The sequence below is a fragment of the Tyto alba genome, unplaced genomic scaffold (assembly GCF_018691265.1).
Source record: "Tyto alba isolate M040663 unplaced genomic scaffold, T.alba_DEE_v4.0 Super-Scaffold_33, whole genome shotgun sequence".
Classification (NCBI taxonomy): domain Eukaryota; kingdom Metazoa; phylum Chordata; class Aves; order Strigiformes; family Tytonidae; genus Tyto; species Tyto alba.
The window spans coordinates 959,373-982,082 of NW_024881308.1; the positions used below are offsets into that span (position 1 = coordinate 959,373).

The following is a 22,710-nucleotide window of genomic DNA, read 5'->3' on the forward strand; positions in this document are numbered from 1 at the left end:
TTCTTCAAGGTGGAGCTTTCCGTCTCTGCCTATTTCTCTCAGCTCTGCTCAATACAATGTCAAAGTCATCAAGGGCTCAGTTTGTCCTATTGACATGACCAGAGTGGCTGTCGTGAGTTGCATGACTGTGTCTGCAGAAGCTGGATGAAGTGGTGGGACATGCTCTGTGTGGTTGGCAAGTCCTTCTTTTGGTGAGAAGTGTCCTCAAACCTGTCGGAGATGCTGCCTTCTCCTCCGCTCGACTCCAGAATGCCAGTGGTGGGAGCACTCCTCAGCTTGGGCAGGACGTCTTCCCACGGCCTCCCATTTCATGCCATTCATTGATGCATCATCAAGCAGCCTTTCTTTTTGCTTCTTAAAAGAGATCTGTGTCATTAACTAAACCCACAAGTCTTCCCTTATAAGGACGAAGATGACAAAAACGAGCAGCTCCATCTACTAACAGTAGTCCTTTTTAAAATTCTTTTTCACAGAGAGGTGACACAAAGGTGTCCCCCTGTTACACTAGTTGGGGGGGCTTTGCTTTTCCAGCCCCATACCCAGAGCAAGTGCAAAGCTCTGTTAGAGGGATGCTACTGCATGCCCTGGAGCATGAAAACACTGTGGCAAAGCATTGGCTCTGTTACAGCTAACCATGAAAATCCTTCTACGTTTGACTCTGGTTGCATTTTATCACCTCTGCAGGGGGAAGATTTTATTCCTTACAAATGGAGGGGGAAACTAAAACAGTAAATTGTAAGTGTAGCTTAAAAATGGGTTGCACAAGGGATCCCAAAGTTCCTCCGTTCTTTCACGCTCACCTCATGTATCCATGTCAGGGAAGCCAGGAGCAGCTACGTCCAAGTCTCGCTGAAATCTTATCCTCAGCTTTGTGTTGACACAGTTATGCTTTGGAAAATCTAGGGATGAGGGAACAGCACAAGGCACAACAGTATTTTCTCTCATATCATAAATACACCCATAGGGAGAGCCACTGAGCACTGCAATATTTTGTTTGTATGTATCAACCCTAGGTATTCTGCTTGTAAAACTCATCCACGTGCATTATCCATCTCCATGCTGGACTGACTGTACATGTGCCTTTCACCCTTTTTCATGGTTTGTCGTCTTTTTTTAACACAACTGCAGAACTTGAATAAATCAGTGAACTATAGTTAAAAGTCCTATGCAAGAGATGACTGGGGAGTCAGTTTTCAGTATTTCTGTGTTTCTATGTTGTTTTGAAAGTAGATGCTGGGATTTTCAGAGAAGCCTATCAGAATTAATGCCCTAAAAAGCATTTAGGTTGGTTTGGGGTTTTTGTTTTTTTGGGGCTTTTTTGTTTGTTTTTGTTTTGTTTTGTTTTGTTTTAGCTAAAAACCATTTAGCATTTCAGATGCTAAGTCTCTCAGGCAGCTTTGAAAATCTCAGCCTAAACCCCAGTTCCTCAGCGGTTTGTGCGTGGAGAGTGAGCAGTAGCAGGAGACCGAGCAACCGTGCTCCGCCAGGATGAACAGTGCGTTCAGTAGCCAGTGTTTCCTTTCAAGGGAAAGGAGGAGAAAATGTCATTTGGTCAGGAAAGTTTGCCTTAAGCCTTCCCTAAAATGCATCGGAGGCTGTTACTGTCGCGGGCTGCCAGCCCTGCGCCCACCGCTGCCCCGGGGCAGAGCAGCCGCGCGGCTGCCCTGGCCGGGGAGCTGCAGAGGACCCACGCCATCAAGCAGATGCCCACGCAGCAGCTCCCGATCAGCCGTGCTCTGCTGAATGCCTTACAACAGCGGGATCAACCTTCACACCGGGATTTTGAGAAGAGGAAAAAAAAAAAAAAAGCTCCACGTTTTTCTACATGACCTATGCTGTAGGACTGAAACCTCGTCCGAAACTCAATGCTAACAGAATATGTCCTTTATGTGTGTTACATGTTGAATCAGTGTAAGCAAGGTTAGTAGAGAGGGGGTGTCTACTTCTTGTAGGACATTGTTTAAACATTTGCCGTGTGTCAACAGACCGAAGGACATGACTGCCTGGAATACATTATGTAGTGCGCCTGTGTGTATGTAACCTGGTTTTGGTTGTTAGGTTGTAATGCTGTCTTTTGACTGAAAAAAAAAATCTAATATAAAGAAAAACCACAAGAAACATTAAAAAAAATATATATTTAAACTCTACTTTATGTGTATTCCTCTAAAGCCTACAAGTAAACCTGTTTTCAGAAAGCTGTGGTTTTTAAAATAAGCTTTTAAAAGTCAGTGCTGTAACTATCAGAGACAAGTCAATAGAAAAAAGTCCCCTTTGAAGACAAGGATGCGCAGGGGAGGGGATGGTACAGGCTGAGTTGTTTGAGTTTTTTTTTTTTCCCTCCCCATTACCAAACCCTAAAACTCAGTAGATGATTGCAAGGGCTAAAGCAGATGCTAATTGCCCTGAGAAAGATGAGTCCCACATCAGCCGATCTCTACAGCATCAGCTGGTTTCCAAACACGTGAACAACAGCCTGATGTGTTCTTACCACCCACCTTGTAATTGAGAGGCAGACAGATGACTCTAAGATAATTATGAGCTTGGAGCATCTGATGGATGAGGAGAGGCTGAGGGCTGGGACTGGTCAGCCTGGAGAAGACTCTGGGGGATCCCATCCGTGTGTGCAGATACTCGATGAGGAGAGCACAGAAGGTGGTGCCAGACTCTTCTCAGCCCAGGGGCAGGATGAGAGGCACAAATTGAAGTAAAAAAAACAGAAGAGAAATTTCACTAAAACATAAGAAAACACTTTTTTTTTACTGCAAGTGGTGTTGACTACAGGAGCAGGTCGCCTGCTGAAGTTGAGGTCACTGCTCATCCTTGGAGATGCCCAAGTGGCCACGGCCATGAGCACCCTGCTTTGGGCAGGGGTGGCACGGGGCTTTCCGAGCCCAGCAGCAGTGGCTGCACCAGCTCCTCCAGCAGATCAAGGCCAAGGGGTGCTCTGGGTGTTACATCTGCAACCCCCCAGCTGCTGGGAGAAGCACTTCAAGGTATTAGGTTAGATATCGGGAATGAAAAAAATTAGAGCAAATTTTGATCAACCTGCTCATGGGAAAAGCAAATCCGGCAGCAGGAGACAAAGCCCAGGGTCATTCAGGCTGGGATGGACCTCAGGAGGTCTTCAGTCCAACCTCCTGCTCACAGTAGGGTAGGTACCAAATTCAGACCACATTGTACAGGCCTTTGCCCAGCCAATTCTTTAAAATCTCCAAAGAGAGAGATCCCACCACCTCTCTGAGCCCTGGTCCAGTACCCAGCTGTCCCCAGAGAGAATTTTTTGTTCTATCCAGCCAGAACATTCTCTTCTCCCATTTATTCTAGTGATGTCCTCTCCTCCCAGCACCCACCTCTGTAAGAGCTTGGCTCCATCTTCTCCAGTACCTGAAGGGGTGGCAAAAGCCCATCTCTCTCAATCTCCTATTTGGCCAGGTGTTCCCAGCCCCTGGCCATCTGGCAGCCCTCTACTGAGCCCCTTCTACATTATCAACATCTTTCTTGGGCGGGGGGTGTGTGGTGTGGAAGGCAGGTGATATTCCAGATGTGGTCGAACAAGTGCCAAGGAGACACTTGTTGATCACTTCCCTTACCCACCTGCTGCACTCCTGCGAGCACAGCCTGGCAGAGCAGCCCTCGCTGCCTTAAGCCAGGCTTAGCTTGCTCTCCCCGGGGGCTCTGACTGCAGAGCTGCTCCCCAGCCAGTCACTGCCAAGTGCACCAGCGGGCACCAGTACAACGGTTCCGAGGCTCCTTCCCAGGTGTAGGATCTTGCATCTGTCCTTTCCCAAGGTCTGCGCCTCTGTAAACGGTGACCCTGTCCTCAAGCTCACCCGCTTCCCCCCAGCGTGGCGCTTTACACAAAACCCGAGCGCATCCTCTCTCTTCCCCTAGTTGACTGGTACGCGGGCCCCGCCTGTGAAGACAACCTTCCAGTTCTGTGGACTTTGTCCAGCTCCTCATTCTCCAAACCTGCCCCGACCCGCAGTGACAGTGCCGAGGCCGGGCACGGAGCAGGATGACCACCAGGTTACCTGCACGCTTGCCCCTCCCGTTTCGGGCAGACTGAGTGGGCAGGACACCAAACAGCAACACCGCAACGGGGCCTCTCCCACCCCACCAAAGACTTCTGACAGGCGTGGGGCAATCCCGCCTTGTTCCTAGCGCAAACTGGCATGTGGAATAAAACCAATTTTGTCAGCTGGCCAACTAAAGTTGAGGGTTAAGAAGCACAACATGGAGGATGGAAGTGGTAAAAATAGGCCGTTTCAGAAACTGCTTCCTATTGACTGAATTCATGGGTGTGCATGAGCGCAGAGAGAAATATATACATACATATATAAATGTGCATGCATATGTAATCCTAAAGTAGATAACTCTTTGTGGAAACCAGCTTCGTATCATCTCCCCATGCAAAGTATGAGAAGTGAGAGCACCTGGGGGGAAAGCAGGGGCTTCAGAGAACAGAGGCTCTCGGGGAGTGGGAGGAGGCAGCATTCCCACACCAGCATCCAACTTTACCCATGCAGAAGACACTGAGAATCCAAACTGATACTGGGCAAGGCTGTTACCTAGTGCACAGTTTCTGTCATTATAAAAGGTGACCATTTAGATTTAATTTATATCTAATCAGCCTTTTGATATACATAAATACACTTTTTAAATTCTGTAAGAAAAAAGGTTACAGTTATCTCTTTGTGCACAAAGCAACAAGCCATCTGAAAAGACTGGCTTCTCAGTTTCTCACCGTGAGAAGCTTCCCAGAACAAAGAGGCTGACCTACTTTCTGCTGCAGTACACACAAACCAGTCACCACTGATGGCAGTATAGTTATCCAGATAAATATACTGCAGGCTACCACATTTCATTAAGTCGTCAAACCATTTAATACGCCATTTTTCTCTGCCATGCTGAGAAGCTTTATTTGCAGGGAGTGCTGTCTTCTGGGTCTCACTGGGTATTCACTGCACATATCCCGAGGGCAGGAGGGTGGCCTTTGTGTTTTTTCTTGCTTTGGAAGAACAGCTGCATCGGTTAATTCGTTTGTGGTTAAACAAATTCCTTTCTAAAGCTCCATATAAGGAGCTTGCAGGCCTAGAGCTCTAAATAATCCCCTCCAATCTTTCTCTGGAATGTTGCTGTTGTTGCTGCTAATAATAATACAACCCAAATTATAGGACAATAACATTTATTTAGAGCATGAGGGATTCCACATTATACAAACCCTTAAATTTATTTTTTTTTGTTTCACTGGTCCATTTCTACAACAAATACATCAGATCTACTATATAATAAAATTATTTACATTTCCAAACAAGGTAGGGTTTTTTTATAAACCCTCTTACTGCTATTCACATACAGTACTTAAACAACAGCACAATACATTAATACCTAAAAATGACAACCCTGTATTCTAATTTGTTTATGAAAATTGGAAACAAATAAATTTACAATTGTCTTTCCCTCCCCTTCCATTTCATACAAAACACATTAACCTAATGTGCTAACCCTGGACTTCACTTTGTAAATCCAGGGGGTTTTAGAATAACCCAGTTTTTATAACTATTTATCTGTTTTTTAGAAAAAAAATCATTTATTTGGAACAGTATAATATTAAAATGACTTACTGTACAGAATTTTATTTAAAAAAGAAAAATCACAGCTCAAAATTGCTATCGGTAAATTCACACTCATTTACAAGTTTCATGTTTCCATGCAGTAATTTACTTGGATTTTCTTCTTTTTGACTGCATTGCACTGGCACTCGTTTCTGAAATTAAGAGAAGAAAAAAAGCATGGATACGGAGTCGGTAAGCCATTCACCAGAGGTGCACAGATTGCCCTTTTATTTTTCCAAAGTCACACCAGTAGAAACCTCTGAAGATCAGAATTTCCACAGAACCAGGACTGACTCTTCACAAGATGCAACACGAAGGGACCCTTTACCCTGGCGACAGCTGCCAGCAGCGAAACAACACAAACTTCCCCCAAGCTTCTGTTAGGACACTATTTCTGAGTGTTGTTAATTTAACACTTCTGAAGCTCTAACATAATGGCCTTAAAAATAAGAGTTGCCTATTTTTCAACTGGTCTCTAACTTGAGATCCCCACATGCCACAACTTGCTCAGCCGTACCACAGAAGGAAGTCTCCGTGAAACAGCAGTACAGCATTGGGCACAAACTGCATCAATCAGACCTGAGCATCATGGAGATGGTGTTATAAAAAAAACTTAGAACAGTATTTTGGAGCCTGCCATGCAAGTTAAAAATCTAGCTGTTTGAGTCCTTGGAAAGTGAAGTCATTAGAAAACAAGTCTCTTCAGTGTACAGTACGATTCACACAAGAACAGCTTATGCAGAAAGACACAAAACTGCAGCACTGTAGCAGAACAACCAGAAGCACTTGCAGAAGCTACAGTGAAAGCATATGACATTTTCAGTGCACTTACCAAGGCACTAAGTTTCCATTTCAAAACAAAAAAAGAGTAAGGACCAAGGGTATTTGCATCTTTACATCTTTTAAAAATGTGATTTTAAATGTTGGCAAGGTATCTTTGGCTCTCTACAGTATTTTTCAAAAGCTATCAGAGCTGTCTGTATTTTAAGAGTCAAAAGGGAAAAAATTTCCAAGGCATCTAAAACTAGAAAAGCAACGGTACAACTCCATGGCTGTTAAATGTTGTATTAAAAAAACTTCAACATTTCAAAATTTAACACACTCAAAGCTACAGTAAATGCTGAAACAGCCCTTGCCGGAAAGGTGCTCCAAAAAGTGAAAATACCAATACAGTACCAGTTTTCAGAAGTGAAACATCTTAACAGGCATGACTTCCAGTCACCGGAGTTCCCTCCAAGCAGCAATGCAGCTTTAAGTAGCTTGGTCAGCAGCAGCAGCAGCTGTAGCTGTTCCTGCTGCTGCTGAAGTTTCCGTGTTTGGGAGAACAAACGGGTCAGCAGCGGGCAGTACCTGTCCCAGTCCCTTGTGAGCATCACCAGCATCTCCCTCAGTTGCTTCTACCCAAAACCCGCATTCTGAAGTGTGCCATGTACATATGGATGAGGGCTGACTTTCAGTGTGTCCTCTTCTCTTGCAGTTATCCTTCTGCCTCCTCCTTCCTGATGCTTAGCAGGGGAATTCCTACACAAACTGGTGAAAGCCTACTTCTCTCTCCCTGATATATGTAAGCTTCTCATAACTGACATACTTATAATGACCTTAATCAGCCTCTATCTCAAAAGGTAACTTCTCCCACTCCTGCAATCTCTTTAACATGGATTACTGAGTTTCTCAGGACACAGATAATGTAACTATAGGTATCTAGGAGGAGGCCAGAAGCATACAAAACAAATGTGCTTGCTTAAGCTATGATTTACCAATAAAAATGCAGAAGAGAGTAGGCACAAGTGGCAAACCTCATTACACTTCTTCAGCTACCTCACTAATCCCCCAGCCTGTCCTCTTCCACAAGAGAGTCTTGTTTTGCTCATTTTCTCTACAACTTTGAAACAGGCAGTTGCTTGCATGGAGATAAGGTAAATCAAAGCCCAGGGTACTACACGGTAAGCTGGACCTGTATTTTCAAGCAAAACCCTTAGATACTGCAGCGGTTTCAGATGTATGTTTTAAAAACAATTATTTTACTTACAGAGGTAAACAAATAATACAGTCAGTACAAAACCCCTAAGTGAGTTCTGGTATTATTTAAATCTTATGTACTGTCATGTTCCCACATTTTCAGAATTTGACATGCCACTGGTTGTCATCTTTAGGTTTATTCATTACAGTACGTGGGGCAGGTCATACGTTTCAGATCCCCTCAAACTCAGGAAGGTACCACCAAATTGATTTTACATTGGCTTCACATTTTTCAAACTCTTCTTCACAATCATGATAGATAATTTATTTTTACAACACAGACTTAGATTCTTCTGCACAGTCCTGCTACAAGAAGTAAATTTAATTAAATTCAGCAGCCACAGAAGTGCAGAACATATAGGTCCCTCCGTGTAATCTCTGAGAGTCATCGCACAGTTATGTATAGCTGGGAGTCTTCTCTGACACTCTTAAAATGCAAATATTCTTACCATCAAACTTTAGTATCTTCAGTATGGAAAATGGTTGCTGAATTCAACTTGACTTCCTTTTATAATAATTTTATATTAATACCTCTTTGTTCTGCATGTTATCTTTAAAATATTGGTCGAATGTTGGCTCTTGACAGTCTCTCTCTACCCTCCCACACAACTTTTGTCCATCAGAATTTTTCTGACCCTTAAATGTAAGGAGCTGACACAGCTTCAGAATGCAGAATGGCACCGTGGACTGGGCACTCCAGTAATGACCATGTGTATCACACAAATGCTGCATACTTTGTTAAAGATTGTAACCCGTGTAGAAATAAGGCACGTCAGCAACTGCTAATGCGTTAATATCTGTAACTTTAGGATTTCACATGTTCTTGGAAATAACAGCTGAGGCTCCGTGCGCTAGCACACAGCACTCCTCGATGCTGCAGGCTGAACCCAGGCAGCGTTCTGAGCACTCCTGAACCACAGCATTTGGCTTCGCAAGAGCTGACCATGCACTTGGGAAGGCTTAAGCATTTGTCTTGTGTCTTTCAGTCTTCAGGGGAAAAAAAAAAAAAAAAAAAAAAAAGTCACTTTTTTACTTGAGTACAGTCCTTTTAACGGCAACACATTTCTGCCAAGAGAATTCAACTTCAACTAGGCAATCTTGCTGCACACTATGTTGAGGAGTACTGCAGAAAGCAAGTTCCACAAATTTAACAATGGGAATTTCATACAAGATTTACTGCCAGTACAGATGTTGGTAAATACTTCAACGCCAACCTGTGTCTAAATCATTGAAACTAGAGTTAAAAGCACACAACATTTACAAGCTGTAAACCACCGTTATGAGCCAGTTATTGAAAGGGGAAGTACGTTACTTCCTGCCCTCTCCAGAGAAATGATGGCTGTGCATTTTACCTTTTGCAGTGCTGGATGCAGATGCTGGTCTGGAAGACCTCTTGCGCTGTCCATTCTCTACAGTTTCCTGTGAAGCGGCAGAATCCTCTGTTCTTGAATTTCTTCTATTTGGAGTTTTAGACTTTTCACAATTCTCTTTTGTCTCATTACTAATAAAGTGGGACAAAATATTTCTGATGAAGTGTAAGAAGAATTATGTTTTTCTATGCAACTCAGACAAGCTGGAGGATGGACCGACACAGGTACCAGTTCCGGACTATTAGCACTGAAGATATGAAATGCTAGAGATACCAGAAGTTTTATCAGATGAAGAATGACCTGAGTAAGGCAGAGTATAGTCCATTTCTATTAAAAATTATCAGAGGATACAGAACTGAGAAGTCCTCAAAGAGAATATTTTCAACATTAGAAGACCAAGAAATTAGATGCATTATAAATTGTCTGCTCTGTTTTCCACAGGTGCCACCATTACTGAAGTCTAGGAAAAGCAAACAAGTTACATTAGAAACTGCTACGATATGGGAATACAGAGTTGAAATTGCAGATGAACATAAGGAGGTATTATGAACTCTTCAGCGAGTATGCCAGCTTTTGCTTTTACTAAAAAGACTCACTCCACTGATCCAAGTGATTTCCTCACATAGTAAAAAGTTCAAGGTTTATTTAAAACTTTCTTCAAGCTTTAAAGCTTGAAGTTAAAATAATTTTAAGTAGAGTGGAAATCCATGTTTCTTGTCACTGAGATAATAGATGGGAGTGCTGTATTTTGTAATTAAACTCCTCTTTTATTTTATCACTATTAACTCTGTAATTTCAGCCAGAGGTTTGGGTGTTTTCTCCTTAATATATTAATACCAGACAATTTCTGATGACTAAGTTGTTTCTGAAGATTAAACTAAACTTGTCTCCTGAGAATTCAACTGTAAGTAATTAATCAAATAAATAATTGTGCTGATAATGGGAAAGGAGAAAGAAAACTAATTTCATGTCCTTTGGGTGACACTTGCAAGACCGCAAGAAATGCTGCCTTAAATCAGGGAACTGACTGGAAACACACAGAGCAGACCTGTGTGTAACACAGGTTCCTCCACTACAGTGTCACTGTGTCAGAGGAAGTCCTGCTATGAGGGGAAAAACTAATAAAAATACTGGTAGTTTTAAGTAAGAGATATCTAAAATAAAACTCAGTTTGTCAATGAAAGGAGAGATAAACATTCCCAAGCAAGGAAACACGCAGTAGAGGAGAATATGGAAGCATGTGGATTGTCTCATATACAAATACATACTGAAAACTATTTCCCCCTAAGTCAGTATTATGGGCAATCTATAAACCAAATCCCTCAAACAGGTCACAAACTGGTCTTATGCTAAGTGACCAGCAGCTGAAACAACAGCCACCTACTTCAGAGGATACCTGGAGGTAACCAAACAAGCATCATCTGCTGAAGCTTAGTTATTACAGGTAATTTTTACAGATTCTAGTGACTAATTCATAGCTTGGGTTGTCTCATAGGAACCAACACATCAATTCTTTTATAGGAGGAAACCATGTTGGCCCAAGTAAAAATATTTCTAGTGCTTTGTAGGTTGCAACGTTCCTCTAAGGTTTGTACCATATGGTGTTCAACTCCAGGATCTCAAAGCTGACCTCTGTGAGTATCAGCCATCACTAGATTCACAGTTTGCCTGAAAACTTTCCTTCTTTTCTGGTCTTGCTGAGAAAAGCATCAGTTCAAAAAAATCCAAACAGAAAGGCACTTGTGGTAATTTAGTGTGCTGGATGAGTTTAGAGAATGGTCACACAAGGACCCTTCATTTGGAGAATCCACTCATCTGCCAAGTGCCGCACCTTCAGCTTTTTAGAAAAATTCTACCCTAAAGAAAACTTGTCGTGAAATTTCAGTTCATATTTGACACAACTAGAAAGATCCCAATCCATGTGAAGGTATAGTTAAATATTCAATTCAGAGTCATTCCTGATCTGAGTGTATTGCATTACCTCCCTTACAAAAAGAAGACACTGCCTTATTTCCTGATGACCCAAATGAGTGAATTGCACCTCTTACCCTGGCTTAGGGGATCGCTCCACTGACAATGGCAGCATCAAAAACCCAGCCAGTTGTGCCCGCACAGTTATCCAAAAACCTTACTAAGGTCTGTCATTACAGCTGCCTAGACTGACTCTAAGAGCCTGGTGGGTTTCGAATCTAATAACATAAATAGAAGTTGGAAACCCTATTCACTTCTGACAGAACACAACCATTTGAAATTTGATCTTTTAATTACTGACTGGGAACAGGGGCTTTCCTATCAGGCTCTTCAAAGCATTAACAAGCAAACACAGGGAAATTGGAGAAAACAGTCACTAAGGCAGAAGAACCACCTTTAGATAGACCTACTGTCAGAAAACAAAAATTCACGTGACAGCTAAGCTGCAGGCTTTGCAGATTTTAATTTTGATTTGTTTTCAGAAAGTATCGAACAGTGGAACCATCAAAACCCTTCCAGGACATGAAACACTGAGGCCTGAAGGGATAAGAGGAAACACTGCCCAAAGCATGAAGACAGACCCGGGAAAAAGTTACCTTACATTCTGCAGTTCAGCAATGTTTTGAAACATTCAAGTAGCCCAATTTCTTAGCAGGACAGAAAGAGTATGGACAAGAAAATGAAAAGCAGTAGCAGAAGTTGTTCAATTGAAGCAAAGAGAAAGGGATTTCCACCCATAAAGCTATATCTATTCTGAATCTACATAAACTATCTCCTTACCTTTGACCAGCAACTACTGGAGCATTTGTTTCAAGTTCTACAAGAGAAAAAGATAATTTTAAAGTCATCTGTAGAAGTACATACCTGCTGACAAGGCATGACTATCTCACATCTTTCTCATTATGTATTAGGTCTGAAGAATAAACTTCTCTCATCTATAGTTTCTCCGAAAGCAAAGCAAGCTCACATAACAAAGGACCACATCAGCCAAGTGCTCTTTCTGATTATGGCCTGCATCAGCTAAGGCAGAGAAAAGTTAAAAGTAACCCTACAGAAGAAAAATGTAGAGAAACTTCCTGACAAGGGCTACAGTCCTTTCCCTTTTCAATGTCCATTTTAGACAATTTATTCCTTCTAATACTTCTAGGTTTTACTAGTTTTAAACCTTAAAAACACTAATCTAGATCTACTATGCACGTAAAATTTTGCCTTAACCCTCTAATGCAAAGGAAGACAATTTTCTGAAGCCCAATTATACTTCTGCTGAATTGGGAAAAAAAACTCTTGGGAGATGATGATGGGCAAAGTCTGACCTGCCCTTTTTCTCTCATTCTCTTACAGGGATTTTATACATACAGATCAGGTTTCCTTTCGAGCCTTCACCACAATAAACAGCTCTCCTTTTTATCATATAAAATTTCTAATCTTTTTACTGTCCATCTTTTAATTTTCCCCATATCCACCAAATCCTTTGTTATGAAGGAGTATCTATACCTAAACACAGCAATTCTCATAAGAAACTGCCACTGATTTAGGGATTACCATTACAATGTAATGTATTAACTCACTGTTTGTTTGTCACATTGCCTACAGTGTACTCCATCTCACCCTTAAACACCCTACATTCTTTAGGACAGTGGCACACAACACTGTGGCTTTGCCTTTAAGATCAATTTAGTACCCAAAGTAGTTTACTAGAGTGTGCACAAGAAATAAAGGTGTAAAAAAAAAATAAGAAAACAGATAATATCTGCCCTCTTATGATAAATACCCCTTACAATTTGTATTGTTGGAACATCAGACTCTTCAGTGTAAGTGTACACAGCACTGTCTGGGAAAAAACAGATGTCTCGGTAACAAAAGAAAAATTAGACTAAACAGCACAAGGAAAGAGTCACTTTTCTCCCTACCTAAAATTTGAATAGGGAGACAATCCAATAGTAAAAACTGGTAACATCAGTGCTTCCCCCCCAGTAGGAACTCCCTAATAGAGCCACATCAGCACTGGGGCAATGAGTTGGATGTAATGGACAGAGTACATTAATGTCTTTGTTTAAGTGGAAGTTCAAAGACAGCAATTTGGTACAATTTTTACTCTCTGAAAGCTCTACTTCTTATCATATTAGAGGTGGCATATTGATGGAGAGTGGCACTTTCCATGTGCAAGTCCATGTCTATCCATTTTCCCTCCTCATCTTCAAAAATACTTTTTTTTAAACAACACAGAATTGATGGTGAAACACCAGGATAATAGATGGCAACAACAAAAAGTCATCTGCCAGGGCTCTTATCTTTGAAACACTGCCGAGGGTTCATTAAAAGCCGAACAGAAAAAAAAAAGGATTACAATTCTAAAACTTGAGTTCCCAGCATGGCTTTTGGAAATATTTTCAGAAACGTCCAATATAGAAGAAAAACTCCTATTTGCTCTTAACAAAACTTCAGAACTCAAACACAATGCATCATTACAAATACAGTCCCTCCAGCTTATGACTGAATATCCAAAAAACACCTTGGTGATTTTTATATGTTTTACCTGATCCCATACCGAATCTCCAACAAGGCTTTAGAGACTTGTAAAGCACAATGTATCTAACAAAGAAAAGCAATCCCAAAAGCACAAATAATAAAAAAACAACCCAACCCCCAAACTACCAAGCATATTAGTGACCATTAAATATGCATTAAATCAAATGCATTTTTAGTTATAAACATAAAAAATTTAGTTCACCTATATTCTGCTTTTCCAGTGTAAGATTTACCTGTTCTTTGAACAGTACTTTCTGATGTTGCAACTGAACTTTTTTTCTGTGTTAAATGTTGAGAGGATGCTAGAATAAAAGTGAAGGGAAAAAGCATTATTTTAGAGGGAGTCACAAGCATTTTCTGTTGTGTGATTGGGCTGCTTTTACAAAATGCTCTACCTTCCAGCTTACTGCATTTTTCCATTTACAGGTGCAATTTTTTTAACCTATCTTCTACTTTCCCACCACCACACACACTTCCCCAGTTTTTTAAAAAAAAAACTTTGGCAAAACTATCCCAAGCAAGTTTTCTTGAACTAGAGTAAGTGTATCATAAAACACATTTTTAAAGGTAACAGTTTTTCACCAGACTGAGAAATTAAAGAAAGCCCTAGAAATTAAAGAGTTTAGTCTCAGTTTCATGCTCATCTCAACAGAAGCTCTGGGGGAAAACAGCATCTTTGTTAATGCATCAGTGCCCTCAGTCTTTCAATTAAACTGAAAAATATGCTCTAGAGTCTTCCTTGAACTCCTTTGGCAATAATATGATGTGACTTAACGCTTCTTAGGATGCCAAGTTAAAAAATAAGATGGAAAACCAATTCTTGTCATGCGCTAATGCCTTCTAGTCTTCTATGTGATAGTGAAATTATGAAGAACATGAAGACAAAACATTAAATTTATGTTTAAATCAAGAATATTCAGTTCCATTTTTCTCCTAACAAACCAGAATTCCTCTTGTGAAGCTCAAAGAAAACATTTCAGTTCTCTAGTGGCATACAGCTACAACATACATCTAACAGTCACAGGGACATCACATTCAAGCTGAAGTTCTCAGTTCCACTGACTGCTGTGGATTTTATCTTCCATGATTTTATCTTCTGTGTCTGAATTTATGATGCCAAGCACAGTGGATATTTAAACATCTTCAAGAGTGATTGTTTATTTCCACACCATTTTAAACAGATTAAAAATGGCATCAAGAAATAGCAGCAATGTCAGTCTGTCAGATGCTCAAATTAAAATAGTAAAGGAGAAAAAAGTTCAGATGTGAAGATACTTCACATTTTTGAAGTGGGTGTAATTTACTTACAATCACTTTTCCAGTTATTTCCCTGAAATGAGCATTTTAATTTTTCCCTAGACATAATGGGGTTTGTGTGTGTTTGGTTTTTTTGTTTGTTTGTTTTTGTTTTGTTTTTCTTTTTTTTCTTTTTTTTGTTTGTTTTTTTTTTGTTTTGTTTTGGGGTTTTTTTGTTTGGTTTTTTTTTGGGGTTTTTTTGTTTGTTTGTTTTTTGTTTTTTGTTTTTTTTTTTCTCCTGGAGGTTATTCGCTATTCCCCAAGAGAGTTTAGGTTATTCAAAGAGGGAATTAGGATTAACTCAAAATATCATAATTAAGTCAATAAATTGAAATAAATTACAAAAATAGAAAGTCTCTGGCAAGAGTGAAGGAGAATACCAGTGTATCTACCCGTATCAAAGGCACCTTAAGTATTTCTTTTGTCATTACCGATACATCCACTTTTCCTCGCCACTTCTAACAGTTATGTGAAGACACTCCTCTCTTATTGCATCATATGTTCATGACAAATACCTCAATTAAGGAGCAAATGGAAATCAAACACCGGAAACGTGAATCTTAGTGAAATACAAGCCTGTGTATCACCCAGATATTACAAACAAAAAAGCAGTTGTCAGTCTCAGCTACAGTGTCTAAATTTTATTATGTTTGTGGAAAAATGCACCTAGGAAGTTTACAAAAGCAATCTCATTTCTTCCATTTATGCAGGGTAGCATTGGACTTACCTGCAATTTGTAGCAGTTCCTGATGCGCTCCTGCTTTTTCCTCTGCCACACCAACCCCCGCTTGCTCAGCTGGTAAGCCGCTGTGGTTACTACCATTAGTGCTGGGTGCTGCAGCCGCAGGGTCTGGGACTGCAGGAGTGGTTACAACCGACAGTACACTTGTAGGAGGAGTGCTTGTTGATACACTTGGAGACAAGGAGGCAGGAGCAGCAGCTGCAGTGCTGACACTCGAATTGCCAGGCCCAGAAGTGCTCTGTTTTATAAGACTGGGTGCTGGAGGTATCACAGTTTTATTATCTAGTTCTGCTGGTGATTGCTCTGTTCCCAAACTATTTGAGACTGATGTTTCCAGTCCCTGACCTTCTGCTTCTCCATCCAGAGCATATTGCTCTTCCCCTTTCTCAAGGGAGCCAGTGACTTTCTTGCATGCTTTAGTCAGCAAGAGTTGGCCAATCTTGTCTACTTTTCCTTTTCCCTTACTCGATGAAACAGGGCTGCGTCTGTTCCCAGATCCCGGACTACTCGTAAGAAGAGGTGAAACAACAGGCCCAGACTGCGTTGCTGTAACAGAGCCCTGCTCACTTGACCCACCGCTTTGAGAAGAAGTCTCCTCTGGGCTGAAGTCTTTGACTCGCTGAGCGGGAAGATGGGAAGGAACACTGGAAGCAGTTGTAGCGGGAGAAGGCAGCTGAACAGGAGGTGCCAAGGGATTAAGAACAAGCGGCCTGCTGGTGGGAATACTAGAAACAGGACTGCTGGATGACGTGCTGGGAGGAGTGGGCCCAGAGGAAAACTTTATATTCTGTGGTATGTGCAAAGGACCAACAACTGCGACCGACTGAGGCATCAGACTAGAGTTAGAAGTCATGGGGGCTGCTGGAATAGTACTTGACTGAGAGCCCTTCATTACCTGAATTATTGACGATGAGTTTATAAAAACGGGTGTAATAAACTGTGGCCGGGCATTAGACTGAACTCCTGACTGTCCCTCAGAAACCATAACTTTGCTCCCTACGTTGGGCATTGTGACAACAGTTGACACTAACGCAGGTTGCAAGTGAGATGGCAACGGTGCTGATGTATTAGCAGAAGATGTAATAGGGTTTGAAGTTACAAAAACTGTTATCTGGTTGGGGGGCAAAGGACCTGAAATAGAAGAAGAGCTGACAGGCCTTTGCATTACTGGAGGAACACTCTGTGCAACATTTGAGTTTATTTCTCCCAAGTCCTGGTGCCCTGTATTTGTACCGGGCTCATTATTTTGAGGCAAGCTAAGTGAGTTAGATGGCTCTTTGCCTGAGAATGAATCTTGCAGTGGAGGAATGACAGCTACCTTCTTTAGCTCCTCACCAGTGGTGACTATTGGTGCCATTTCAAGACCAGTCAGCCCAGGGGGCTTAATGGTTACGTTAGGAGCTCCAGAATTATCAAGAAGTTGACTTAAAGAAGTTGGTGCCTCCCTCATAGCTGGAGAGACCATGGTTTTACTTTCCTCCAAGACTGGAAGCTTAGTGGTGTCTAAGGCTTGCCCATCTTTTTTTGACTGTTCTTCTGGAACCAACATTTTAATTTCTGGAGTAGGGATACCTTTTAGTTCAATACTGGGCTGGTCTTTGTTACCTTGGACACCTTGTACACTTTGACACTCATTATCTTGAGGCACACTAAGGCTCTCTTTATTGTCTTCAGGAATGCCAGTCATAGCAGGTACAGAAATTGCAGGATTCTGATTATTTAGCATGTTATTATTTTGAAAACTTGTAGTCACAGGTGTTGGCAAAGAAGAGGGACCAGCCATCATACTTCTTTGTAATTCCATGTTCTGCAGGAGAGGTGGATTCTGCTGAGCTGTCAATGATAATTTAGCTGCTTTTGAATTCTGTCTGCCAGGGCTTGGTGTAGTTTTTCTACTGGATCCAGGACTGGACCTTCGACTATTGCTTGGACTTGCTCTCTTTGTTCCTCCAGAGTTGGTTTGTTTTCCTGAATTAATGACCACGCCTTCCAATTTGTGTGACTGTGGGGCAGCAAAACTAGACTGATTGTTAATCGTGAGATTTGATGGGGCCTGTCCAATGGCCTTCAAAGTAGTGGGATTAAGACCCTGCTGATCAAATCCTCTATTGAGATTAGGTCTGGGAGGTAAAGGAATATTAATCTGGGGAGGGAAAAGACCAGCTATAGAAGCATTGAGTCTCTCTGGAGACAAGCTAATTTCTGATGGTTCTGTGCTAGGCGGACGGTTATTAGGAGTCTGAGGATAGTATGGCCTTGGGCTTGCTCTGTTTGGGGTTTTAGGCCTTGAAGTTTGAGATGGGGTGGCAACATTTGGAAAATGGTGTGTAAGAGCGCCAGGCAGAGTATTAGACTGCTGCTGGGGACTTGCACCTTGGGCAGTTGAAAGTGGGGATGGTCCAGGCTTGGGTCCTGTCATCAGTACTTGGTTCTGTGAAACTACTAAATGAGACGTCAAATTATTCTGAGCTCCTGATGCTGGGGGGCCTTCAGCTCCACTTCCTTCTGGAAGGGAGGATACTGATGAAACCTCTCCGAGGGGTGAGCTGGAAGGATTCTGTACGTTATCTTGATAAACCATTTTTCTTGCATTATTTCCCAGAGGAGGATTGCCAGGCAAGGAAATCCTTTGTTTATCAGGAGATGGAGGCACTGATCCAGGACCTTGGATGTTAACCATTACTGGCATGTTACCACTCTGCTGCATTGGCATTCGTTGAACATCTGGATTCAGAGGCCCTCTAGGTGGGTGAACTCCTTGTGGTACAGGAAGCCTGACTGATTTGGGATCCTGCTGCATCATAAGCATCATCATCATCTGCTGCTGCTGCTGCTGTGGTGTTTGTGGTGGTGCCTGGGCTTGCTGTGGTGGCGGCTGTGGCTGCTGCGCCTGCGGCTGCTGTGTATGTGGCATGAGTTGAGGTGGCATCTGCTGAAGTGGCCTTTGTTCCACTGGCTGAGATGGATAACCTAAGATGACAAAATGATACATTCATTAAAAACAACAAAAAAAAAAATCAGAAAAAGCAGAACTTGTTTAATGAACAGAATCAAATAAAATGTATAGCCAGGAGCCTGTTTCTCTTCTGCGAGAGCCACATTAATACAACAAGTTTATAAATACGGACAAAGATTTTACTTAATTTTTAAAGGTATTTTTACTTAATGTATGAATGGCTTGCATGACATTTAATTGGAGATCTCTTCGTGTACTTTACCAGCCACTAGCTATTACTCCAGATTCACGTCACCTGCAAAGTCTCTGCAACTGTCCATGGGCTTGCTTTTACTTACTAATGCAGAGCTGGATTTTCACTAATTAATACTCCTTAAAACAAAGAGTATGACAGGCCCTGTGGTACATGGACCAGCATATGTGCTACAGAGCTGACATTTTCTGGTGTACAAAGTAGAATCTGCCATGTATTACTTGGCCAAAAACAGTGCTAAAAACGACCCACGTGGCTTATAATATAAATTCCTTCACAGACTTTGGGTTTAATACTCCCTATGTGCAAATGGTAATTCGAACTGCAACCTCTACTTCTTAATTCTGAAAAATCAGCTATTGATTAATGTTTAATTTTTAAGGCATTAGTCTGTGCTACAGCTAGAAATACAGAAATTTTTTATCAATTGTGTTATGGCTGAGTAACTCTCCAGTATTCAATATGATACCTACAGGATGATACATCAGAATGTGGCCACCTCTTCATTTTGACCTAATTCAAAGAAAACAATTAAATAATGGTACCAGTACTTACTAGGAAGAAAAAACTCTGGATTTGAATGTGTGATAACACAAATAAAATAGAACTGTCACAAAGATTAGTTAAAAGCTCTTATAGTTAGTACATTCAGATAATCCACAGAAAAATCCTACTACCTGGTGGCCTACTTGCAAAATCTGAAAGTTTAGGGCCTGAATTATCTAAATTCATTCCTTGTTCTCCAGACATTGACGACTGATCACTCTCCTCCAGGCCAGCTGGACGTGGTTCTGAAGAACTGAAAGAAAAATAATTTCAATTAAGACCTAGCCCTCACATCAGTGTTTCACTTCTGCTTCCATAACTAAGTACTCAAGCAATTAATTCCTAGCACTTTTCACAGACCTGCAACTCACTAAAATGCACCACTACCTCTGATATAACGTAACAAACTTGAACACAGAGCCCAGGTCTGCTGACAGTTACTTCTATGCCCTAAATGCTACAGAAAAGGAAACGATTTGCCTGGTACTCTACTGATCTTAAACATTTCTTTCCTTTGTTTCTACCTTGAATCTGAGTTTTGTAACTAAGAGAATGACAATGGATATTTCAAATGACACAGACATATATATTTAATCAGCTTCCCTCTAATATCTTTGTGATGTCTGTATAGATTAGCAAGTATCATGAGTAGATGCACAGAAATTTATTTTAATGGTAGCACCATTTCTTCCAGTGTTGGACCCAGAAGTGACTAGCTCAGGGTATCAGAAACCTCTGTTAACATGTCAGCAAAAATGCACTGACATACCAGACATTGTAAGTCACCTGCCAGAGAACAGACCTTTGTGGGATACAGAGGCTCTGTGAGTGATCACAGAATGGTTTGGGTTGGAAGGGACCTTAAAGCCCCCCCAGTGCCATCCCCTGCCCCGGGCAGGGCCCCCTTCCCCCAGCCCAGGGGGCTCCCAGCCCCGTCCAACCTGGCCTTGAACCCTTCCAGGGAGGGGGCAGCCACAGCTGCTTTGGGCACCCTGGGCCAGCGCCTCACCCCCCGCACAGGGAAGGATTTCTGCCTTACCTGTCATCTAAATCTGCCCTCTTTCAGTTTAAACCCGTCACCCCTCATCCTATCCCCATCCCCTGACCCAGAGTCCCCCCCCACCTCTCCTGCCCCCCCCTTTAAGCCCTGGGAGGCCGCTCGAAGGGCTCCCCGGAGCCTTCTCTTCTCCAGGCTGAACCCCCCCAACTCTCTCAGCCCGGCCTCCCAGGGGAGCTGCTCCAGCCCCCCCAGCATCTTCGTGGCCTCCTCTGGCCCCGCTCGAGCAGCTCCGGGTCCTTCTGCTGTTGGGGGCCCCCGAGCTGGCCCCGGCACTGCAGGGGGGTCTCCCCAGAGCGGAGCAGAGGGGGAGAATCCCCTCCCTGGCCCTGCTGCCCCCCCTGCTCTGGCTGCAGCCCAGGGCACAGGTGGGTTCTGGGCTGAGAGCGCACGGGGCTGGCTCACAGGCAGTTTTCCATCCACTAATACCCCCATGTTGTTCTCCAGGGGTACCTGATGCACCAGGAGACTGTAGGACAATTTAAAATTGTTCAGATTCAATGCCCAATACTTCCACTGAATCAAGACAGCTTCTGCAGACTTAGAATAAAACAAGTTTCTATAGCAATCAATATATATATATGGTCAGAGGATGTAAGATAAAGAGAGATGAAAAGACTTTAACTGCTTATTGGCTTCATGAAGGCTATAGGGAGATCTATGTAATAAAAGCTCCAAGTTAACATTAAAGATGTCAAAATAAGTCCACTGACAACAAAGAGAGGCAGAATCACGCAGAAATGCCAAGGACAAAAGAAATTTTCAGCAAAAGAAGAATGTGAAGCATATAAAGGCAGAGATCTATCGTATTTGATATGAGAGTTAACAGTTTCTGGGATCCATGCAGCTGACATGGAAAGACCCAGGCCTGTCCTAATGTCCTATTAACTACTCGACCAACGTCCAAAAAGCAGTATGTGACTTGAAAATCCCTGAACTTTCACAGGTCAAAACTGGGTAGAACATAAACCAAGAGAGAAGAAAGATAAGAAATGGGGCAAACACAGAACCATTCCAAGCACTGCTGCTGAGTGGGCAAGTATTGCCAAGGAAAGCAGCTGGAGTGAACCCTTTTGTCTAATCCAGCACACCACCAACTTTTGTGACTCAGTTGTTGTATGTTTACATGCCTCCACCAATAAATTTGATGGAAACTGGTAAAATGCATACACATGCCCCAGAAGCATTCTATTAGCAGCCACAAATAAACAAAAATTCTGGCAGCAAAATCACCCAAAGGAACTGCAGCCTTTGATGCAGGTGCCAGCAACATGACCTCGAATAACTGCCTAAAATTGCGAATACAAACTTAAATTTGTAATTTTGCTATTTATGATTTCTTTATAATGGTGGGAGATGAAAAACGCTACATTTAAAGGTCAGATAAAAGCTGATGCAGAGTATCAATGCACAAACGGGTTTAACCTAGAACACAATCATAGTACAAAATCAATTCTTAGAAAACATCTCCTTCCAGATGGGCCTAATTGGGCAAGCTACACAAACCTTGCAAAACAGGCATGAGTTTTATTTGCTAGCAAAGAAGAGCAGTTACTATAGGAAAGATTGCTACTGTAATTGCTGGAAAATGTAAACATAACTTCAATTTTGAATGTAGCTGAAATTCACTGGGCATATTTAGCAACCACCACTCACCAATAAAACCCAAATTTTGAATACAGATAACAAGCAAGATGAGAAGTTTCTGTAAGAGGGACAAATATTCCATATTTTTTCTTCTTTCCTATTGCTCTGGATGTTAAAAAAACCCAAACAAACTACATTAAGTACAGCATGGATTGTCATAAGTGAACCCTTTGTTCCACCAGCTGCATTCTCAAGCACAACCTTCAGATACAAAATCCTTCATCAGAGTAGAGAGAGAAGTCCAGAAGACAAAAAAAAACCCAAAACAAAACCAAAAAGGGCTGCAGATGCTGAAATAAGGTGTGCAAAAATAAAATTACACTACAGATGCAAGCAGAACCAGCCCTGCCAACACAGTACAACGCTCTGAAACAACCTGCCCTTACAGAAAGGCACTTGTCCTCTGATATTAAATGAGCTTCATTTCCCATGTTTACAGGGGGACTGTCACCTCCAGACCTACAGTTAAAAGCTCTCTGAATCTGGTTGAGAAAAACTTCTTTGTCCTGCAGTGCTGTCCACCATCTGCACATCACACTTCACACTGAATACTGCAATCACTTTTAAACAACCTACTTTTCCTGATGTTGAGTTGCTCAATTAAGCAAACCCTTAAAACTATTTTAGTCAGCTGAATAAACTCTTTCAATAGCTCACTTATCCTATTTACATTCCAATATGGCTCAGTCTACAAACCATATTACTAATG

At 41.9% G+C, this 22,710-nt stretch overlaps 1 protein-coding gene across 2 annotated transcripts in view; it reads right to left on the reverse strand.

The window, feature by feature from the left end:
- Positions 1 to 5,168: 5,168 nt before the first annotated feature.
- Positions 5,169 to 22,710, reverse strand: part of NCOA6 (nuclear receptor coactivator 6) — a 46,862-nt gene continuing 29,320 nt past the window's right edge. The window contains exons 11-16 of one of the 2 annotated variants that reach the window (XM_042800800.1): positions 19,429 to 19,550; positions 15,528 to 18,512; positions 13,738 to 13,806; positions 11,756 to 11,792; positions 8,987 to 9,135; positions 5,169 to 5,767 (exon numbers count right to left, since the gene is read on the reverse strand). In XM_042800800.1, the coding sequence (XP_042656734.1) occupies positions 5,721 to 5,767; positions 8,987 to 9,135; positions 11,756 to 11,792; positions 13,738 to 13,806; positions 15,528 to 18,512; positions 19,429 to 19,550 (3,409 nt within the window). In that variant the 3' untranslated portion in view covers positions 5,169 to 5,720. Of the gene's footprint in view, positions 5,768 to 8,986; positions 9,465 to 11,755; positions 11,793 to 13,737; positions 13,807 to 15,527; positions 18,513 to 19,428; positions 19,551 to 22,710 lie in introns of those variants that run through there. The other variant, XM_042800802.1, reaches the window with a different exon arrangement.